The sequence below is a fragment of the Garra rufa genome, chromosome 20 (genome assembly GCF_049309525.1).
Source record: "Garra rufa chromosome 20, GarRuf1.0, whole genome shotgun sequence".
NCBI lineage: Eukaryota > Metazoa > Chordata > Actinopteri > Cypriniformes > Cyprinidae > Garra > Garra rufa.
In genome coordinates this window covers 26033968-26054044 of record NC_133380.1, presented here as the reverse complement: position 1 = coordinate 26054044, position 20077 = coordinate 26033968, and the positions used below count along the sequence as shown (strand labels likewise).

Genomic DNA, 20077 nt, shown 5'->3' with positions numbered 1-20077 from the left:
ATGAGCTCACACAAAACAGTTTGTATTATTTTACTACAACAACAACACTCTTGTCACTCAGCTTTTTAACTATCAAAGTGTGTTTTTCTCCATGATGATGTGAGTCTTTCTCTCTTTCTTCTGCAGCTCAACGGTTGAAGTTGCCATTGGACATAAAAGAGCTGGTGAAGAGAAGGAGGCAGATTTGGATAGAGAGACGAGTTTGTGAGTTCACGTATTTCAACACACTCTGTATCGTGCCACACTACAAGCACCACTAAATGCTTCTGTTCTGTAGGTCTGTGTGTGCCAGTCTGTGCTACGGCACTTTGTTATATTTACATGTTTTTTATGTGTGTGTGTGTGTGGAGATGTTTGTTTCGAGCATCTGAATATGTGTCTGAATTTGTCGCCCACAAGGAGGATTGCTGGGTTGTGTGTTTTCCAGTCCATTTGTAGTCAAATTGTAGTTTCACCTATAGAAATGAAACAAAATTAAGGTTACTTTTGTTTTTCAACCAGGTAGAGTGTATTTTGTATGTTTTATATTTTTTTGAAAGTAGATCCTATTGAAATTCCTTGTCTTATAGCCTCAATATGTTGTTTATTATATAAAACTCATTCTTTTTTATTATGCATAAATTATAAATATTAATTTGCGGGCATAGTTAAAATATCATCATAGTAAGAAGCAATTTCTGACAGAAGATGCAAATGTAGTTCTATCAGCTTTTTTCAGTGTTCTCCACATCTCTTCATAAGATACTTGATGTTAACATTTACTATTTACAAACAGTGACCAATCTTTTTAAAAGTACTTTTATGAACAATTTTCTCATTTTGTGAATTTTATGACAAGATTTCCCTAAAGACACAAACCTATGAGCCACTGCTCATTTTAGCCTGAAACACATCCATATTCATAAATTCACTTGTTGATCTGGACCATTTTTGTTTTCTTATTGCTTTTTGGAAAATGATTATTACAAAGCTTTATCTCATTCTGTGTAGCACTCAACCATGCAAATAATAATAAACATATATTTTGTTAAAACGTTGCAAATAATATAACTGTATAGTGCTGTTTTCACAATGTTTCTGAGTGGCAGGGCATTTTTCTCCTCTACAAGACTCATTTGCAAGCCGAGAAGAGACCTCATCGCTCAAACGAACGAATTATACTATTACTGCTGACAGTACAAAAATCATACAAGAAATGCAATAATTTTCCATTTCATAAGAGGGGCATTATACCATGCACTTACCAGAGACGAATCTAACATTTATCATTACCACATGTACATGTGATTCTGTATTTTGTCTATGTGTAGAATCTTAAATAACAAAGTTATTTAATATGTGGATAGATTTAAATATGTATAGACTGGGGTGAGGGAGGGATGAATGAATGTTTTCATGTTACTGTCAGTGTTATTACAGTGTTTTGCCATTTTCCAGTTTGTTGACAAAACAACGACACACACATCTATGTCATGTACATCTCGGCAGTATAAAGTTCTGCTGATTTCACTGTAAAAAAAAAAGCATTTCTTCCTGAAAACAGCCTCTATTGTTTATTAAATTATTCATTCAGACAAACATGTATCGTTACAACTGTGAGCAATTTTCATCCGAATAAATGTGACTGCAAATAAACTGATGCTGAAGTATGTTCTTGCAATACATTTACTATTGAGTCAGTGATATACACTATATATTTTATCTGTCCCTAAAATGGCGTTTTAATGATATTGAGAGGTATGTTTTAACACAGAATTACCAAGTTAGTCAAATGCCCTTGTGTATGTCGGATGTATCCTGAAGTCCAAATCTTTTTGAAATTTGGGATTGATGTTGCAAAATAACTCAATAAAATAACTAAATAAAAGTAGTTCCTCATGTCTATGTTCTGAGTCTGATTGACTTTAATATGGAAGCCCATTTCTGCCACTGAATAAATTTTTTTTGAAAAGTTTGTGACTTATCTCACAATTCTGACTTTTTTTAAAATCAAAATTGCATGATACAAACTTGCAATTCTGAAATGTTTTCCTCAAAATTGTGAGATATAAACTCAATTCTTCATTCTTACTTCATAACTGCGAGTTATGAAGTAAGAAGTGAGATCAAAACCTGAAATTCTGACTTGCTCAGAAATGCGAGTTTCTATCTCGAAATTCCGATTTTTGTTATAACTAAGTTATAAAGTAAGTGTAACAGTTTGTAGATCGGGAAGAAGGAGGCGGGAACTGGCGAACATTTAAACACTTTAATAAAATAAACAAACACAAAAGTAAAGCGGCAGCCTCTCACAGATGACTGCCACACACAAAACAAAAAATAAAGTCCAGGCCTGATCCTCTCTCGTCTTGCACTGTCGTCACTCCTCCTTTTATCCTTCCGGAGCTCCTCAGTAGGACTCGAGACAGGTGAGTGGCACAGGTGTCGCTCATTATCATTAACTCCTCCGGCCTCGCTCCATTTCCACAGTTCTCGGCTCCGCCCCACTCACTACATACCCCCATCACCCCTCGCAGGCCGGGGGGTACCCTCGAGACTGCGCTCTACTCCCCCCAGGGTCAACTGGTGCCCATGGCATATCTGGGGATAAAACAGACGGGGCGAGAGAAAAGGAGACTGAAGGACGAAGAGAGACAGCGACGAGAGAGGGGAGAGAGGAAAACAGAGAAGAAAAAAAAAATTCTTGGTCCGGTTCCCCGACACACTGCCACTCAGCCCTCAACCATCCGAGAAGCTCTCACTCGCGGTGCCATGCAATGGTACTGGACATTCTCTGGTGGACTGCTTGATGCTCCTCCGCCTCCTGGCAGAAGGATGATGGCTTCCCCCAGTCTGAGGGCAGCCGGCAGTGAGACCCCGTTCCCTGCTCCTCCCCAATCATGGCAGACGGCAGCAGGCTCCAGCCTCCTGGCAAACGGCGCCAACTCCTCCGCTCCCTCTCGGGTGGCAACCACCCCTCCTCGACCCTGGAGCACGGCAGTGAGCCTTCCGTCCACCTTATCCATCGCTCCAGTACCACTGTTCGGGCATCCCCTTGTGATCTCTGCTTCTCTGTGCTGCCCGATCCTCAGCACCGCAATCCCCCTCATCAGCGTGGGCTTCTTCTGACAGCATGTCCCTCCTTCCTCCCGGGTTTCGGCACCAATATAACACAGTTTGTAGATCGGGAAGAAGGAGGCGGGAACTGGCGAACATTTAAACATTTTAATAATAAAATAAACAAACACAAAAGTAAAGCGGCAGCCTCTCACAGATGACTGCCACACACAAAACACAAAATAAAGTCCAGGCCTGGTCCTCTCTTGTCTTGCACTGTCGTCACTCCTCCTTTTATCCTTCCGGAGCTCCTCAGTAGGACTAGAGACAGGTGAGTGGCGCAGGTGTCGCTCATTATCATTAACTCTACTGGCCTTGCTCCATTTCCACAGCTCTCGCCCCACCCCACTCACTACAGTAAGATTTGCAAGATATAAACAGTTGTGAGTTATTAAGAACTGCGAGATATAAACTCACAATTCTGACTTTTTGTCTCAGAAGTGCATGATATAAACTCGCAGATGTGAATTATATAGGAAGATTTGCGAGATCAACATTTAAAATTCTGACTTTCTCACAAATGCGAGTTTCTATTGATATTCTGACTTGCAGTTGCGAGTTTTTATCTCGTAATTCTTTTTCTCAGGATTGTGATATAAACTCGCAATTGTGAGTTATAAAGTAAGATTTGCGAGATATAAACTCACAATTCTGACTTTTTTGTCAGAATTGCACGATATAAACTCACAATTGCAAGTTAGAAAGTAAGAATTGCGAGATCAAAACTTGCAATTCTGACTTGCTCACAAATGCGAGTTTCAATCTCAAAATTCCGATTTTTTTTATAACTCAGTTGTGAGTTATAAAGTAAGATTTGCAAGATAGAGGAGGGAGGCCTTCAAAGCAGGAGATCATATGGAATATAAGAGAGCCCGTTATGAGCTGCAGAAGACCATCAAAGTAGCAAAAAGGGCCCACTCACAAAAACTTGAAGGTTATTACCTCAACCAAAACACACGCAGCATGTGGCAGGGAATTCAAGCCATCACTAATTATAGAGGAACCACGACAGCCACTGACCCCCGAGACACCACCCTCCCAGACTGCCTTAACACCTTCTATGCCAGGTTTGACAGGCTGAACACAGCAAACACACCTTCAAAGACCCCCTGCGACCCCATGGACACTGCCTTCCAGGTGACACACACACAGGTCCTAAAAGCACTGAAGAAGGTGAACCCCCACAAAGCTGCGGGACCCGATGGAATTCCCCCCAGAGTCTTGAAGGCCTGTGGGGAACAACTAGCTGGTGTGTATACTGACATTTTTAATATGTCACTATCCCAGGCAATAGTCCCTCGTATTTTTAAATACTCCACCATCATACCAGTCCTCAAAAAATCGGACACATCTGCCCTGAATGACTTCAGGCCAGTGGCACTCACACCAGTAGTCATGAAGTGTTTAGAAAAACTGGTTCTTACACACATTAACCACATGGTCCCGGACACTATAGACCCCCTTCAGTTTGCATATTGTACCAACCGTTCAGTGGATGATGCAACAGCAATAGCCCTGCACCACACTCTGCAACACCTGGAAAGTAGCAGAACGTACGTCAGGATGCTTTTCCTAGACTACAGTTCTGCTTTTAACACCATACGTCCGGGCAAGCTGATCAAGAAGCTGACAGACCTCGGCATTACGACTCCCACCTGCAATTGGATTCTGGACTTTCTAACAGACAGATCACAAGTGGTGAGAATGGGAGGACTTGTGTCTGATGAGCTCACAATCAGCACAGGATCACCACAAGGCTGCTGCCTCAGCCCCAAACTCTTTACCCTGTACACTTATGACTGTGTCTCCACCCAGGACAACTCAATCGTCATCAAATATGCTGATGACACCACCATCCTGGGGCTCATCATGGGGGGGGGGGGACGAGTCTGGGTACAGGACTCTGGTAAACAATGTTCTTGTCTATTGAGAGGAAAATGACCTTATCCTCAACACAGACAAGACCAAAGAAATAATACTGGACTTCAGGAAGAACCCTCCTCTCCTGCAGCCTCTTATCATCAAAGGGACTGAGGTGGAGAGGGTCGATAGCCACAGATTCCTGGGACTGCGGATCTCATCAGATCTGAGCTGGACTCTTAACACCACAGCCACTGTGAAAAAAGCCCAGAAAAGGCTCTATTTCATTCGGCTGCTCAGGAGAGCTGGTCTGAGCCATCGCCCTCTCACCCAAGCCTACAGAGGACTGATAGAAAGCATCCTCACTGCAGGCATCACTGTCTGGTATGGAAATACAACACAGGCAGAGAGAAAGGCACTGCAAAGAGTCGTAAAGACTGCAGAGAGGATTCTAGGGACAAAACTTCCTTCCATGGACTCTCTGTACACACAGCGTTGTTGGAAAAGAGCAGAGGGTATTATCAAGGACTCACTCCATCCAGCTCACTCTCTGTTCAGACACAAAAACTGTACGTACAACCTGAGACACAACAGAGCGGATAGCATCATTACACGCAGAAAGAGGTTCTTCAATAGTTTCTTCCCTGCCACAGTCAGACTCTTGGCTGAACAAAAACATTAAACATTTAAAACAATACCACACTACCTCATTTCGCTTGTAATGTATAAGGTGGTTTTCTGTGAAACAGAAGAAAATGTGCAATAATATCCTTTTTATGTGCAATAATATTCCTACTTATGTGCAATATTGTTTAAACATGACTCAGAGAGCTCTGCATTAGAATTCCAATGTACATGGAACTGTCGGTTTTATGTGTAAATGGCAAATAAAATATTGTATTGTATTGTATTGTATTGTACTTTGTGTTTACACTTGAAATTCTGACTTTCTCACAAATGCGAGAAAAAAAAACAGAATTGCGAGTTTATATCACGCAATTCAGATTTTTTTCTTAAAATTGCATGATATAAACTCACCATTGAGAAAAATTCAAATGTTCTCAGAACTGAGTTTGTGTCTTACAATTCTGACTTGATAACTCAAAAAAAGTCAGAATTGTGAGTTTATATCATGCAATTCTGTGAAAAAGTCAAAATTGTGAGATAAAGTCGCATTTTAACATTTTTTAAATTATGGTGGAAAAGGCCTCCGTACTTCAAAGAAGACATCTGATGCAAAATTCAGTTTTTACATTGTGTTTGCATATAAATGTGTCTTAGCAGTGTGGACACAACCAACGTACAATGATAAAAATTAGAGATGCACCAATTGATCGGCTAGTGATTGGAATCGGCCGATTTCCGCATGATCGGCCCGGATCGGTGAATGGCCGGTCAATTTCTCCTCTTGCCGATTCCTAGCCGATCCTTTTATTGCCAGCGGCACATGCAATTACGTCACGGCTACGCGCGCACTCACAGTCGCATGTAAACATGTCTTTGGTGTGAGTGAAGATGACACAAAGATCGCAGTTTGTAACATTTATAAGGCCAAAATACAACGTGAGGGAACAACCACGAACCACGCGCTTGTTTAACTTGGCTGGACATGTGGTAGATCGCGCCCCCGCTCTGCATATTTTGCATGTCTCTGTTAGTTAACAAACCTGATTCAGATAACCCGCACGTTAGAAGTAAGCTCCGTGAATGAACTGTGTTCCGATTGACATGGTCCCTGCCCAGTGTTCATTGCTCCCTACTCCCTGAGCAGGGGAAATCCGTTGACATTTACTACACTTTCATTCATTCATATATTTGCGCTGTTCCATTTGAAGGTAATTAAAGCGTGCGCGAAGTGAATTTAATTGTATTTATTAAGTTGGCTTGGGAAAGCCAACTTACTGAAATCCTATTTAAACTTATTATTATTCTTCTTATTTTTTTTACCGAAAAATATTTAGACACTAACTCCTCCTAGACCGTTCAAGCTACATACTCCAAACTCGGGTCAGATCTTCATACTGTTCAGACTTAGTGTGCTATATCTTTTCAGACTGGTTTGAGTTATGGTTTTCTTAAAAATTAATATTAAAAATCATAAAGAGGTCCCATAGACTTTCATTGACCAAAAGTCCATGTCTGTTTGAACTATGTTTAATGTAAACTGCTAGAAGCCATTGATACTCAATTAAGCTTTAAGCTATCTATCTATCTATCTATCTATCTATCTATCTATCTATCTATCTATCTATCTATCATCTTCAAACCTTATCCATCTATCTATCTATCTATCTATCTATCTATCTATCTATCTATCTATCTATCTATCTATCTATCTATCTATCTATCTATCTATCTATCTATCTATCTATCTATCATCTTCAAACCTTATCTATCTATCTATCTATCTATCTATCTATCTATCTTCAAACCTTATCTATCTATCTATCTATCTATCTATCTATCTATCTATCTATCTATCTATCTATCTATCTATCTTCAAACCTTATCTATCTTCAAACCTTATCTATCTATCTATCTATCTATCTATCTATCTATCTATCTATCTATCTATCTATCTATCTATCTATCTATCTATCTATCTATCTTCAAACCTTATCTATCTATCTATCTATCTATCTTCAAACCTTATCTATCTATCTATCTATCTATCTATCTATCTATCTATCTATCTATCTATCTATCTATCTATCTATCTATCTATCTTCAAACCTTATCTATCTATCTTCAAACCTTATCTATCTATCTATCTATCTATCTATCTATCTATCTATCTATCTATCTATCTATCTATCTATCTATCTATCTATCTATCTATCTATCTATTGTGGCGGGAGGGGCAAACGACAGACACAGTGGGTGTGGCGTCAGGCCTCGGAGAGGCTTTTATTAAACAGAAAATAAGGGGGAAAGTGTCCAAAAGGGAAATAAAGTGTCCAAAATAAAAGGGGGATCTGGTGTCCTCGAGTGCTAGGGTTTCGTGGAGGATGGGGAGTGTCCGATGGGGAAGGGTCCAGGAAAGGGGCGGAGTCCGGTGGCCGCACGCGCTCCCCGTGCTGGCACCGGGGTGCTGGGGCGGCGGCATCTCTGGCTGCTTCATCCCTCTCGAGCTGTCCGGTGCTGGGGCGGCGGCATCTGGCGGCTTCAGCCGGACCACGGGTCCGGCGGCTCGTCTTCCTGGTCGGCGCGGGATTCCCTCTTCACCCCTTCCTGGACCCGCGAGGACACCAGCGTGCATGCACGGGGGAGAGACCGGTCTCCTGAGGAGAGGCGCGCTCGGGATTTAAACAGCGGCGGTGATGAGGCTTCATTTCCTTCACGCGTCCTCATCACACGCTGCCAGCCCGAGCCGATTACTCGCCCCTCCTCTCCCCTACACACCCACTCCCGTCGGGAGCCTGGAGAAGGGCGGCGAATAAGGGACGGGGTGGTGATGAAAATTAGGGGGGAGGCAGCCGACTCGTCACACCCCCCCCCCCCCCCCAAGCGACATCCCCGTCATGAGGTCGCCGCCCACGCAGGAGTGCTACCTTCCTCATCCAGGCTCCAACGGTCGGAGTGGGCGGGGATTCCTCTCCAAGGCAACGCTCCCTCTCGCAGCGCACCGGAACAGGGACAGAAAAACCGGTATTAGTCGACAGCCTCAACCAACCGCAGGATAAGTGACTCAAACTGAAACATCACTTACCCCTTTTGCGGCTGGGAGGCCGTCTCCATCGTTTCTCCGTCCCCGTCCGGGTTTTCACGAACTTTTGCGAGCGAGAGGGGATGACGTCATCAGGTGTTGCCCACTGCGCTGTCTAAGCCCCGCCTTGCCCGCATTCTCCACCACTGTGGCGGGAGGGGCAAACGACAGACACAGTGGGTGTGGCGTCAGGCCTCGGAGAGGCTTTTATTAAACAGAAAATAAGGGGAAAAGTGTCCAAAAGGGTAATAAAGTGTCCAAAATAAAAGGGGGATCTGGTGTCCTCGAGTGCTAGGGTTTCGTGGAGGATGGGGAGTGTCCGATGGGGAAGGGTCCAGGAAAGGGGCGGAGTCCGGCGGCCGCACGCGCTCCCCGTGCTGGCACCGGGGTGCTGGGGCGGCGGCATCTCTGGCTGCTTCATCCCTCTCGAGCTGTCCGGTGCTGGGGCGGCGGCATCTGGCGGCTTCAGCCGGACCGCGGGTCCGGCGGCTCGTCCTCCTGGTCGGCGCGGGATTCCCTCTTCACCCCTTCCTGGACCCGCGAGGACACCAGCGTGCATGCACGGGGGAGAGACCGGTCTCCTGAGGAGAGGCGCACTCGGGATTTAAACAGCGGCGGTGATGAGGCTTCATTTCCTTCACGCGTCCTCATCACACGCCGCCAGCCCGAGCCGATTACTCGCCCCTCCTCTCCCCTACACACCCACTCCCGTCGGGAGCCTGGAGAAGGGCGGCAAATAAGGGACGGGTGGTGATGAAAATTAGGGGGGAGGCAGCCGACTCGTCACACTATCTATCTATCTATCTATCTATCTTCAAACCTTATCTATCTATCTTCAAACCTTATCTATCTATCTATCTATCTATCTATCTATCTATCTATCTATCTATCTGCTAAAATCATGCTTGCGACTTGCTAGTCGTGCTAAAATCATGCTAGCGACTTGCTAGTCTTGCTAAAATCATGCTAACGACTTGCTAGTTTTGCTAAAATCATGCTAGCGACTTGCTAGTCATGTTAAAATAATGCTAGCGACTTGCTAGTCATGTTAAAATAATGCTAAAATCATGCTAGCAACTTGCTAGTCATGCTAAAATAATGCTAAAATCATGCTAGCGACTTGCTAGTCATGCTAAAATCATGTTAGCGACTTGTTAGTCATGTTAAATAATGCTAAAATCATGCTAGCAATTTGCTAGTCATGCTAAAATAATGCTAGCGACTTGCTATTCATGTTAAAATAATGCTAAAATCATGCTAACGACTTGCTAGTCATGCTAAAATCATGCTAGAGACTTGCTAGTTGTGCTAAAATCATGCTAGCAACTTGCTAGTAATGCTAAAATCATGCTAACGACTTGCTAGTCTTGCTAAAATCATGCTAGCGACTTGCTAGTCATGCTAAAATCATGCTAGCGACTTGCTAGTCATGCTAAAATAATGATAAAATCATGCTAGCGACTTGCTAGTGTCAGAATTATGTCTGTGTTTTGTCCTGTCCTGTTCAGTTCTCCTAGTGTTTTTCCCCCATGTTTCTAGTTCATTTGGTTTAGTCCTTGTTCTCCCCCTTTTGGTTATGTTTAGTTAGTTCAGTCATGCCCATATTTGTATTTCCCCCTTGTTATCTTGTTAGTGACCACGCCACCGTTTCAGTGTATTTAAGAGTCTGTGTGTGCACTCCCCATTTGTGACTTGCTAGTAATGCTAAAAACATTCTAGCGACTTGCTAGTCATGCTAAAATTATGCTAGCGACTTGCTAGTCATGCTAAATAATGCTAAAATCATGCTAGCGATTTGCTAGTCATGTTAAAAAAATGCTAGCGACTTGCTAGTCATGTTAAAATAATGCTAAAATCATGCTAGCAACTTGCTAGTCATGCTAAAATAATGCTAAAATCATGCTAGCGACTTGCTAGTCATGCTAAAATCATGTTAACGACTTGTTAGTCATGCTAAATAATGCTAAAATCATGCTAGCAATTTGCTAGTCATGCTAAAATAATGCTAGCGACTTGCTAGTCATGTTAAAATAATACTAAAATCATGCTAGCGACTTGCTAGTCGTGCTAAAATCATGCTAGAGACTTGCTAGTTGTGTTAAAATCATGCTAGCAACTTGCTAGTAATGCTAAAATCATGCTAACGACTTGCTAGTCTTGCTAAAATCATGCTAGCGACTTGCTAGTCATGCTAAAATCATGCTAGCGACTTGCTAGTCATGCTAAAATAAAGATAAAATCATGCTAGCGACTTGCTAGTGTCAGGATTATGTCTGTGTTTTGTCCTGTCCTGTTCAGTTCTCCTAGTGTTTTCCCCCCATGTTTCTAGTTCATTTGGTTTAGTCCTTGTTCTCCCCCTTTTGGTTATGTTTAGTTAGTTCAGTCATGCCCATATTTGTATTTCCCCCTTGTTATCTTGTTAGTGACCACGCCCCCGTTTCAGTGTATTTAAGAGTCTGTGTGTGCACTCCCCATTTGTCCGTCAATGATTCTGTTACCTCTGTTTGCTTGTGTTCATGTGCTCATCCTATACTCACGGTTTTTGTTTGTTTGTATTAGTTACAGTGTTTTATTTAATAAACTATTTACGTTTTCATTTACTCCGGTTCTCCTCATCATTCTCCACTCCTCAACCCCGCCTGGATCGTGACAGATTGACGGACCAAAACTGAAGATGACTCGGGCTGAGGACCTCCTCTGGGACATACAACAAGGTGAGCGTTCGCTGGAGGAGTATGTGGATGAGTTTTTGAGCATTTACCATCTGGTGGGATGGAGTGATAAGATGGTGAATGCATGTTTCCAGATGGGACTAAAAGATGATAGGTTGTTTAATTTGATTACTCCTGGTGATTGCTACCATCCTGTAGCAGATTTCCTAAATTTTGTTCTCGATTTGTGTAATTCCTCGTTCCAAGTCATGGTGGAGGATGGTAATCCTCCTCCCATCTGGAAACATGCAACAGTCACCCCATCTCACCAAAAGCCAGAACCCTCCGCATATCACTCCAGCGACCTCACACCCTCCTTGCCTCCCACGGGTCCCCAAGTCCTCCTAACCCCCACGATGGTCCTCAGCCCGATGCGGCCGGCCTCATCCCTGCGCTCTAATCTGCCGGCCGCCGCCCTCAGCCCAGTATCTCAGGCCGCAGCGTCAGCTCACAAAATGGCCGCCACGCCAGTTCACAAGATGGCTGCCATGCCAGATTCTGCAAGCAAAATGGCTGCCACGCCAGTTCACAAGAAGGCTGCCACGCAGGAGTCTGCACGCAAAATGGCTGCCACGCAGGAGTCCTCGGCCAAGATGGCCGCCGTTCCTGGACCCTCGGCCAAGATGGCCGCCGTTCCTGAGTTCCCGGTCAAGAGGGCCGCCAAGCCTGAGTTCCCGGTCAAGATGGCCGACCAGCCTGAGTTCCCGGTCAAGATGGCCGCCGTTCCTGAGTTCCCGGCCAAGATGGCCGCCGTTCCTGAGTTCCCGGCCAAGATGGCCGCCGTTCCTGAATCCTCGGCCAAGATGGCCACCAAGCCTGAATCCGTGGCCAAGATGGCCGCCGTTCCTGAGTTCCCGGCCAAGATGGCCGCTAAGCCTGAGTCCCCGGCCAAGATGGCCACCAAGCCTGAGTCTGCACCCAAGATGGCGACTGCCAAGTCAAAGTCTCCGCTGGTTCCGCCCAGCCTTCCAGAGTCTCCGCTGGTTCCGCCCAGTCTCCCAGAGTCTTCGCTGGTTCCGCCCAGCCCTCCAGTGACTGCGCCGCCAGAGCACCCTCCTGTGACTGCGCCGCCAGAGCGCCCTCCAGTGACTGCGCCGCCAGAGCGCCCTCCTGTGACTGCGCCGCCAGAGCGCCCTCCTGTGACTGCGCCGCCAGAGCGTCCTTCAGTTACCGCTCGCCCAGAGCCTGCTCTGCCAGAGTCTCCGCTGGGGTCGTACAGTCCTCCAGAGCCCGCTCCTCAAGAGCGCCGTCCAGAGCCCGCTCCTCAAGAGCGCCGTCCAGAGCCCGCTCCTCAAGAGCGCTGTCCAGAGCCCGCTCCTCAAGAGCGCCGTCCAGAGCCCGCTCCTCAAGAGCGCCGTCCAGAACCCGCTCCTCAAGAGCGCCGTCCAGAGCCCGCTCCTCAAGAGCGCTGTCCAGAGCCCGCTCCTCAAGAGCGCCGTCCAGAGCCCGCTCCTCAAGAGCGCCGTCCAGAACCCGCTCCTCAAGAGCGCCCTCCAGAGCCGACGCTGTCTCCAGCGCGCCCTCCAGAGCCGGAGCTCTCTTCTGCGCGCCCTCCAGAGCCGGAGCTGTCTCCAGCGCGCCCTCCTGAGCCGGAGCTGTCTCCAGCGCGCCCTCCAGAGCCGGAGCTGTCTCCAGCGCGCCCTCCTGAGCCAGAGCTCTCTCCTGCGCGCCCTTCCGTGCTCTCCTGTGTGGACTATACCCTAAGTTCCCCCAAGAAAATTTTTTTGGGGGGGGGGGGGGGGGCTACTCCCCTGATCGGCCATGGCTACCTGAACTGTTTACCCAGCCATGGCCACCTGGACTGTTTACCCGGCCATGGCCACCTGGACTGTTTACCCGGCCATGGCCACCTGGACTGTTTACCCGGCCATGGCTTCCTGAGCCTCCAGATCCGCCATGGCCTCCTGAACTATTGTCCCGGCCATTGCTGCCTGAGCCGCCAGATCCACCATGGCCACCTGGACTGTTTACCCGGCCATGGTGTCCTGAAACCCCAGACCCACCATGGCCACCTGAGATCCCTGATCCGCCCTGGAGACCACCTCTATGTCCTCCTAGCGGTCTCCAGGGCGCCCACCCTCCCTCCCCTTTGGATGTTATTAGGGACGCGCCTTCGGGGGAGGGGGGGTAATGTCAGGATTATGTCTGTGTTTTGTCCTGTCCTGTTTAGTTCTCCTAGTGTTTTTCCCCCATGTTTCTAGTTCATTTGGTTTAGTCCTTGTTCTCCCCCTTTTGGTTATGTTTAGTTAGTTCAGTCATGCCCATATTTGTATTTCCCCCTTGTTATCTTGTTAGTGACCACGCCCCCATTTCAGTGTATTTAAGAGTCTGTGTGTGCACTCCCCATTTATCCGTCAATGATTCTGTTACCTCTGTTTGCTTGTGTTCATGTGCTCATCCTATACTCCCGGTTTTTGTTTGTTTGTATTAGTTACAGTGTTTTATTTAATAAACTATTTACGTTTTCATTTACTCCGGTTCTCCTCATCATTCTCCACTCCTCAACCCCGCCTGGATCGTGACAGCTAGTCATGCTAAAATAATGATAAAATCATGCTAGCGACTTGCTAGTCGTGCTAAAATCAGGCTAGCGACTTGCTAGTCATGTTAAAAATCATGCTAGCGACTTGCTAGTCTTGCTTAAATCATGCTAACGACTTGCTAGTCATGTTAAAATAATGCAAGCAACTTGCTAGTCATGCTAAAATAATGCTAAAATCATGCTAACGACTTGCTAGTCATGCTAAAATCATGCTAGCGACTTGCTAGTAATGCTAAAATCATGCTAGCGACTTGCTAGTCATGCTAGAATCATGCTAGTGACTTTGCTAGTCATGCTAAAATAATGCTAAAATCATGCTAGCGACTTGCTAGTCGTGCTAAAATCATGCTAGCAACTTGCAAGTCATGCTAAAATCATGCTAGCGACTTGTTAGTCATGGTAAAATCATGCTAGCGACTTGCTAGTCATGCTAAAAATCATGTTAGCGACTTGCTAGTCTTGATTAAATAATACTAGCGACTTGCTAGTCTTGCTAAAATCATGCTAGCGACTTGCTAGTCTTGTTAAAATCATGCTAGCGACTTGTTAGTCATGCTAATATCGTGCTAGCGACTTGCTAGTCATGCTAGAATCATGCTAGCGACTTTGCTAGTCATGCTAAAATAATGCTAAAATCATGCTAGCGACTTGCTAGTCATGCTAAAATCATGCTAGCCACTTGCTAGTCATGCTAAAATCATGCTAGCGACTTGCTAGTCATGCTAAAATCATGCTAGCGACTTGCTAGTCATGCTAAAAATCATGTTAACGACTTGCTAGTCTTGCTTAAATAATGCTAGCAACCGCATAGCAACACCTTAGCAACCACCCTGGGTACCTTAGCAACCGCATAGCAACACCTTAGCATCTATTCACATTCAAACTATTTATATATTCTAACTATTTATATCTATAAATCTATCTATTTTCAAACTATTTATATCTATCTAGCCTATCTATCTTCAAACTTTATTAATCAAACTAAAACTATTTCAAACTGAAAACCTTTAAACTTTCTAAACTAAAAGCTTTTAAAACTACTTAACTTACTGGCTAGGCTTTCTCAAGCCAACTTAAAGTTTGCTAACAAACTTTTTATCTAGTTTACAGATGCATTTGTTACACTTCTCTAGTAAATTTCATCTGTGTGTGAAGACGCTGTATGCGGTGGCGTAGCGCAAATATGTGAATGAATGTTACGAAGCGTAGTACCGCTGGATTAATTGATGACAAGGCAGAAATACTTCTCTTTATCAAGAAAAATTTGCCATTAATGCTCAAGTAATAGCATTTAGTACTAGCATTGTTATTTCTACCTGTTTGAAGACACAGTGCATTTTTTGTTATTAAAGTTATTGTTGTGAGATGATCCTGTAATTAATGTTTAAAAAAAAAATCCATATAACATTCATTGAAGAAAAGTAGATTTTTGTATGCCTGCTTTGTTACTTATTTTTTATTTCTAATGTTTTCAAGGCTCAGAGCACTTTATTTTGTTAAAGTTATTTTAATATGAGAAGATGCTGTAATGTTTATACATTTCTTTTATTATAAATAAAAAAAAATACATTGAGGAAAAGATTACAGGAACTAATTTATACCTTTTACAGGAACTAATTTTATACCTTTTTCGAAGGCACAAAGCACTTTATTTTGTTGTTAAAATTATTTTGTTGTAAGAAGATCCTGTAATGTTTAAAAAATAATTTTATTATAAAATAAATTTAATTAAAGAAAATATTTCTGTATAGGCCTATGCTTTCATTACAGTTCTTAAAAATATAAAATCGGAATCGGCAGGTCACACTTACTGAAAAATCGGAATCGGCCAAGAAAATTCGGTGCATCTCTAATAAAAATCCATTCACATTTTTTTAATCCTCAAAAAAAAAAAAAAAACTAAACAGTCTTAATTATCAAGCCGTTTTGATTTTACTGAGCAATAAAATGTCATACTGCTCAGGCCCGCACATGATGGCTGACAGACTGTCCCGTATTAGCATATTTCTCTGTGCTAGAGCCGCTGTAGCGACAACATCTCGTAAGCAACGCAAGGTGTTTTGTAGTTGGATGTAAACGTGAATGTAAAAGTCTTAATTTTCTCCCGACATCAGAGCCACTGAGGAAGCAGTGGATTGGTTTTGTTTTTTTATGGTAACGCGCCACTGAATACACAAAAAACAAAAGCGAGGGTCGGGGTGAGCAGAGCTCATTAACATTTAAAGAGACATGTAACAAAACGGATCGCTGTGAACAGAGCTGTTTTGATAAGGCAAAAAAGATGTTGTTTTACACAACCATTTTCAACCAAAGTATGTTACAGATATTTCATGAATACCCTAAACAAATCTTACCAACTTTTGGAAAATGTGCATCCGATGCCCCCTTTAAGAGAAAAAGTCACTTAGGGTTGAAAATGCTTGAATCTGAGGATAATAAATATTTATAAGCAATTTCACAATGCAGACCTGTGAAGGTTGGCATCTCAAGGTTACAGATACAATACAAACCAGATCCTCAGATGATCAAATACTAGCGAATGAGCTGACTTTTTTATTTTATTGATTGGGTTATTGATTAAATCTATTTAGATATTATTTTCTTATTTTCTATTGGCTTGTATCCTTTATTTATACTATAAACTTTAACTACTTCACCAATACAATTATATAATTACCTTTTCCACTCTGCACTGTTGCATTTTCAGTGTACAGCTGGCTTGCTTGGTCTCTTTCTGCAATTTATAATTTAGCATCCCTTTAGGGTTTTTCTACGAGGATAAGGTGGCCAAACCTTCACCCAGCCAAAACCCATTTCCAGCTGAGCCAATCAGATTAAAGAATTAACTGTAGTCATTTCCCATGATGACCTTGCAGAGCTCCCAGCTGATGCTCCTCACACAGGGTTAACACTGGTTATCACCTCAGAGAGTGAGTCTTATTGACCAACACAGAACAAATAGGAAAAAAAACAGTTAAATCACCAATCTTCACATTAAACTAGCCATATTTTCTCTTCTGGATGTCACTTTAGTTTTACGGTCGGACTTAAGAGATCATGTGATGTCGACAGGACAAGATGATAAAAGAAATGGGGTTTGTCACATAAGTGTATTCATCATGATTCAGGTTGCTGAAATCAAACCTAAACACTAATATCAATTTCACATGTTTTGTATTTTACGTGTAGAGCAGCACCATACGTAGTAAAACCTTTTTATTTTTATTTTAGCATTTTGGAAATTTCCTAGGTCTACCTACATTATTCTTCAACAGGGAAGTAAGCCTATGGGCGAGACTTCCGGTTCATTAGGGGCTATAGGGAAATAACCAGAAAAGTAACAACCTGCAGTAAACGCAAAACTGTTTGCACTACAAACCCAGTGTGTTTATAATTAAGATAATCCATTCAAATAATATGGTAAGACACACCTATTTGCAATATCAAGCGGCAAAACCAGCTGACATGGATGAGACTGGAAGTCAGAAGCCAAAAAAAAAAAAAAATGACAAATGGCTGCGCCCACTCTTACGGAAAAATAAGGTGGATATCTTTTTAGAAAAGTTACTTTTGGGTTTCTAAGTGATTTCATAAATAGATTTTTTAATATGCTATAGCTCTTTCCTGTTGCCTTGTATATATATGTACACATTCCTGAATCGTGAAATGTACCTACATGCTTAATAAGGACTACAACTACCACAAGGATGTGCGCTTACCTGCTTGACGCATCGGTGAAGCAAACATTTTTTTTTTAAACTTATATTCAAAATTCAGGTGTAAGGCATCACTGGGTGTATTTATTTGGGTTGAAGAATAAAACTGTTCAAGTGATGTTAACCACAGACATTACTCATAAAAAATGAAAAAAATCTGGAGAGTTGTTTGGGCTTGGCCTACAAATCGACGTCATGGCTAAGCAACGTTTATCCCGCCTTTTACATCTGTTTATGCAAAACACCTCAAACAAGGCAGATTTACAGCTGTAAATTGTACATTTATACGTATAAATAACTGCTAAAAGATATAAAATGCAACTGCAATGCAGTTATTTTAACGCTCATCTGCATTAATCTGTTCCTCTGCCTGCCACCGAGATGACTAGAATTGTTTTTTAATGAATTAAAGGTGTTATCGATTACAAAATGTGACGATAATAGAAACAGCCCCGTTTATCCTTTTCGTTTCAGCAGTTTTAATGCAGGGGCGTGTTTTGTGTTTTGGGGGCCCTTAGCAAGTGGTCCCGGGGGTGCCCTAGGTAGATTTTGCAAATGTTTCTGTGGTAGGGATGGGTATCGTTTGCATTTTATCGATACTGATACAATAGTGCTTATCGATACCGTTATACTACCTTCTTCTTGGTGCAAAAATAAATAATGTAAAAAGATGTTGAAAATTTCAGGTTATTTTATTACTGCCGTTTACAAATTCCTCTAAACAAACAGAAAATGGCACATAAAGCACCTTATTAAAATAAAAATGCTCTTCAAAGAGAGAGAGAGAGGTTTCCTCAGCACACCACAACATGTCTGAACATCATTCATGGGAGCACAACACAATAGAATAGAGAATTATAGCGTCCCTAGCTATTTTTATGTAATAAAATTAACATATTGACTTTCTCAAGAAGGAGGCGTGATTGCTCCTAAGTGTCCCTCTTACAGGGACATTTTCATCTCTGATTTTATCTACATGATAAAAAAGGCTTATTGTTAAAATCTATAATTATTTATAATGATACTCCCATCAGGATTTTTACAGACATTCATTCAGGACCTGAATTTCATTTTTGAAATTGGGGTGAATTCCCCTTTTACGTGACTCTTGTTGGAGTCCGGAGAAATGACCGGTTACCGATTCCCATCGGAAGAAATCACGTTCCGCGGGGGCCCCCTGGACCATGGGGCCCCACGCAATTGCGTGGGTTGCGTGGTGCCAAAACACGCTACTGTTTTAATGGTGGATCATTTTCTCAGGATCTGTTATTTTGTAGCATAACAAGCGTTTAATGTGTCATTTAGATTTACGATTGATATATGTTAACTTTTGGGAGTGAATATTAAATCATATGCAGTATTTTGAGTCAATGGGTCCAGGCGTTTGCTCTGTATGTCCAATAGATGGCGTGTTTGTTGCATGAATGTCCAGCAGGAGGCGCTGCAGTACAGGCTTTATTGCTCTTGTCAGTAAGTGGGCCTACATCGCCATCTGGCGATAAAACTTAAGTAGGTAGATGTTTATCATGCCCTAATGACATGTATGACATTTTCTTGACATGTTTTTAACATTTACCTGAGCTACTTTCCATTTCCAACAGTCTTATGTATAATTAATATAATTATTCTGAGTAATGCTGTGCAGTGGAGGACACATTTAGTGGGGATGTTAAAAGAATTAAAAATGGCTGTTTGGGAAATAACAATAACAAGTTACATATATCCTCATAAAATCAAGATCAACACTCAGTACTATTCTTAGCTATCCATAAACATTTGTAATGAGTAAGACATGTGCAATAAGTTTACATGTTATAGCAGGAGCACAGATGGCGTCCCATCACCCAGCGTTTCCAAGGAGATGATCTGGCTCCCAAGGGCAATGTCGTCAAGTAAGATGATAACAGCCTATCAGCTCACATCAAAATGTGGAAAACAGCTTAGTTCAGTCATGTGTGATGCAGCTTCGCTACAAAGAAAGAAAGTAAATAAATAAAAAATAAAAACGTGGAAACATAATTGTATAGAATGACATGTATATTATTTAGATATTGTTTGATATATTTATATAAAAACTATTTAAACTTTTATTTATGCATTAAAATAAATAAAAATTGTTAATATTATACACTATTATACATATATTATACACTATTAATATATCAAAGAAATATTATAATATAATATTTATTTAGTAATGTTATTAATATAAATTATTTTTTAAATATATAAATATATAAATTATTTTTTACATTTTGCAATATGAGCTGTTTTACAGTATAGTATTTGTGCATTAATAATATAAATATATGATTTCATATTATTTATTAATATACACTATTAATATATCAAAAAATATTATAATTATAATATTTATTTAATAGTATATTTTAAAAACATATTTTTTACATTTAGCAAGATGTGCTGTTACAGTATAGGATTTGTG

At 42.2% G+C, this 20077-nt stretch overlaps 1 protein-coding gene across 5 annotated transcripts in view; it reads left to right on the top strand.

Annotated features, from left to right (window-relative positions):
• The window catches only part of slc4a10a (solute carrier family 4 member 10a), a 101042-nt gene extending 99158 nt beyond the window's left edge, over positions 1 to 1884 (top strand). For all 5 annotated transcript variants that reach the window (XR_012340749.1, XR_012340748.1, XM_073825453.1 and 2 more), the window contains one exon: positions 127 to 1884. Coding sequence is in view for 2 of the 5 variants with exons in the window: in XM_073825453.1 (XP_073681554.1) it covers positions 127 to 208 (82 nt within the window). In the remaining 3 variants the exon portion in view is untranslated. The remainder of the gene's footprint in view (positions 1 to 126) is intronic.
• Positions 1885 to 20077: the final 18193 nt, after the last annotated feature.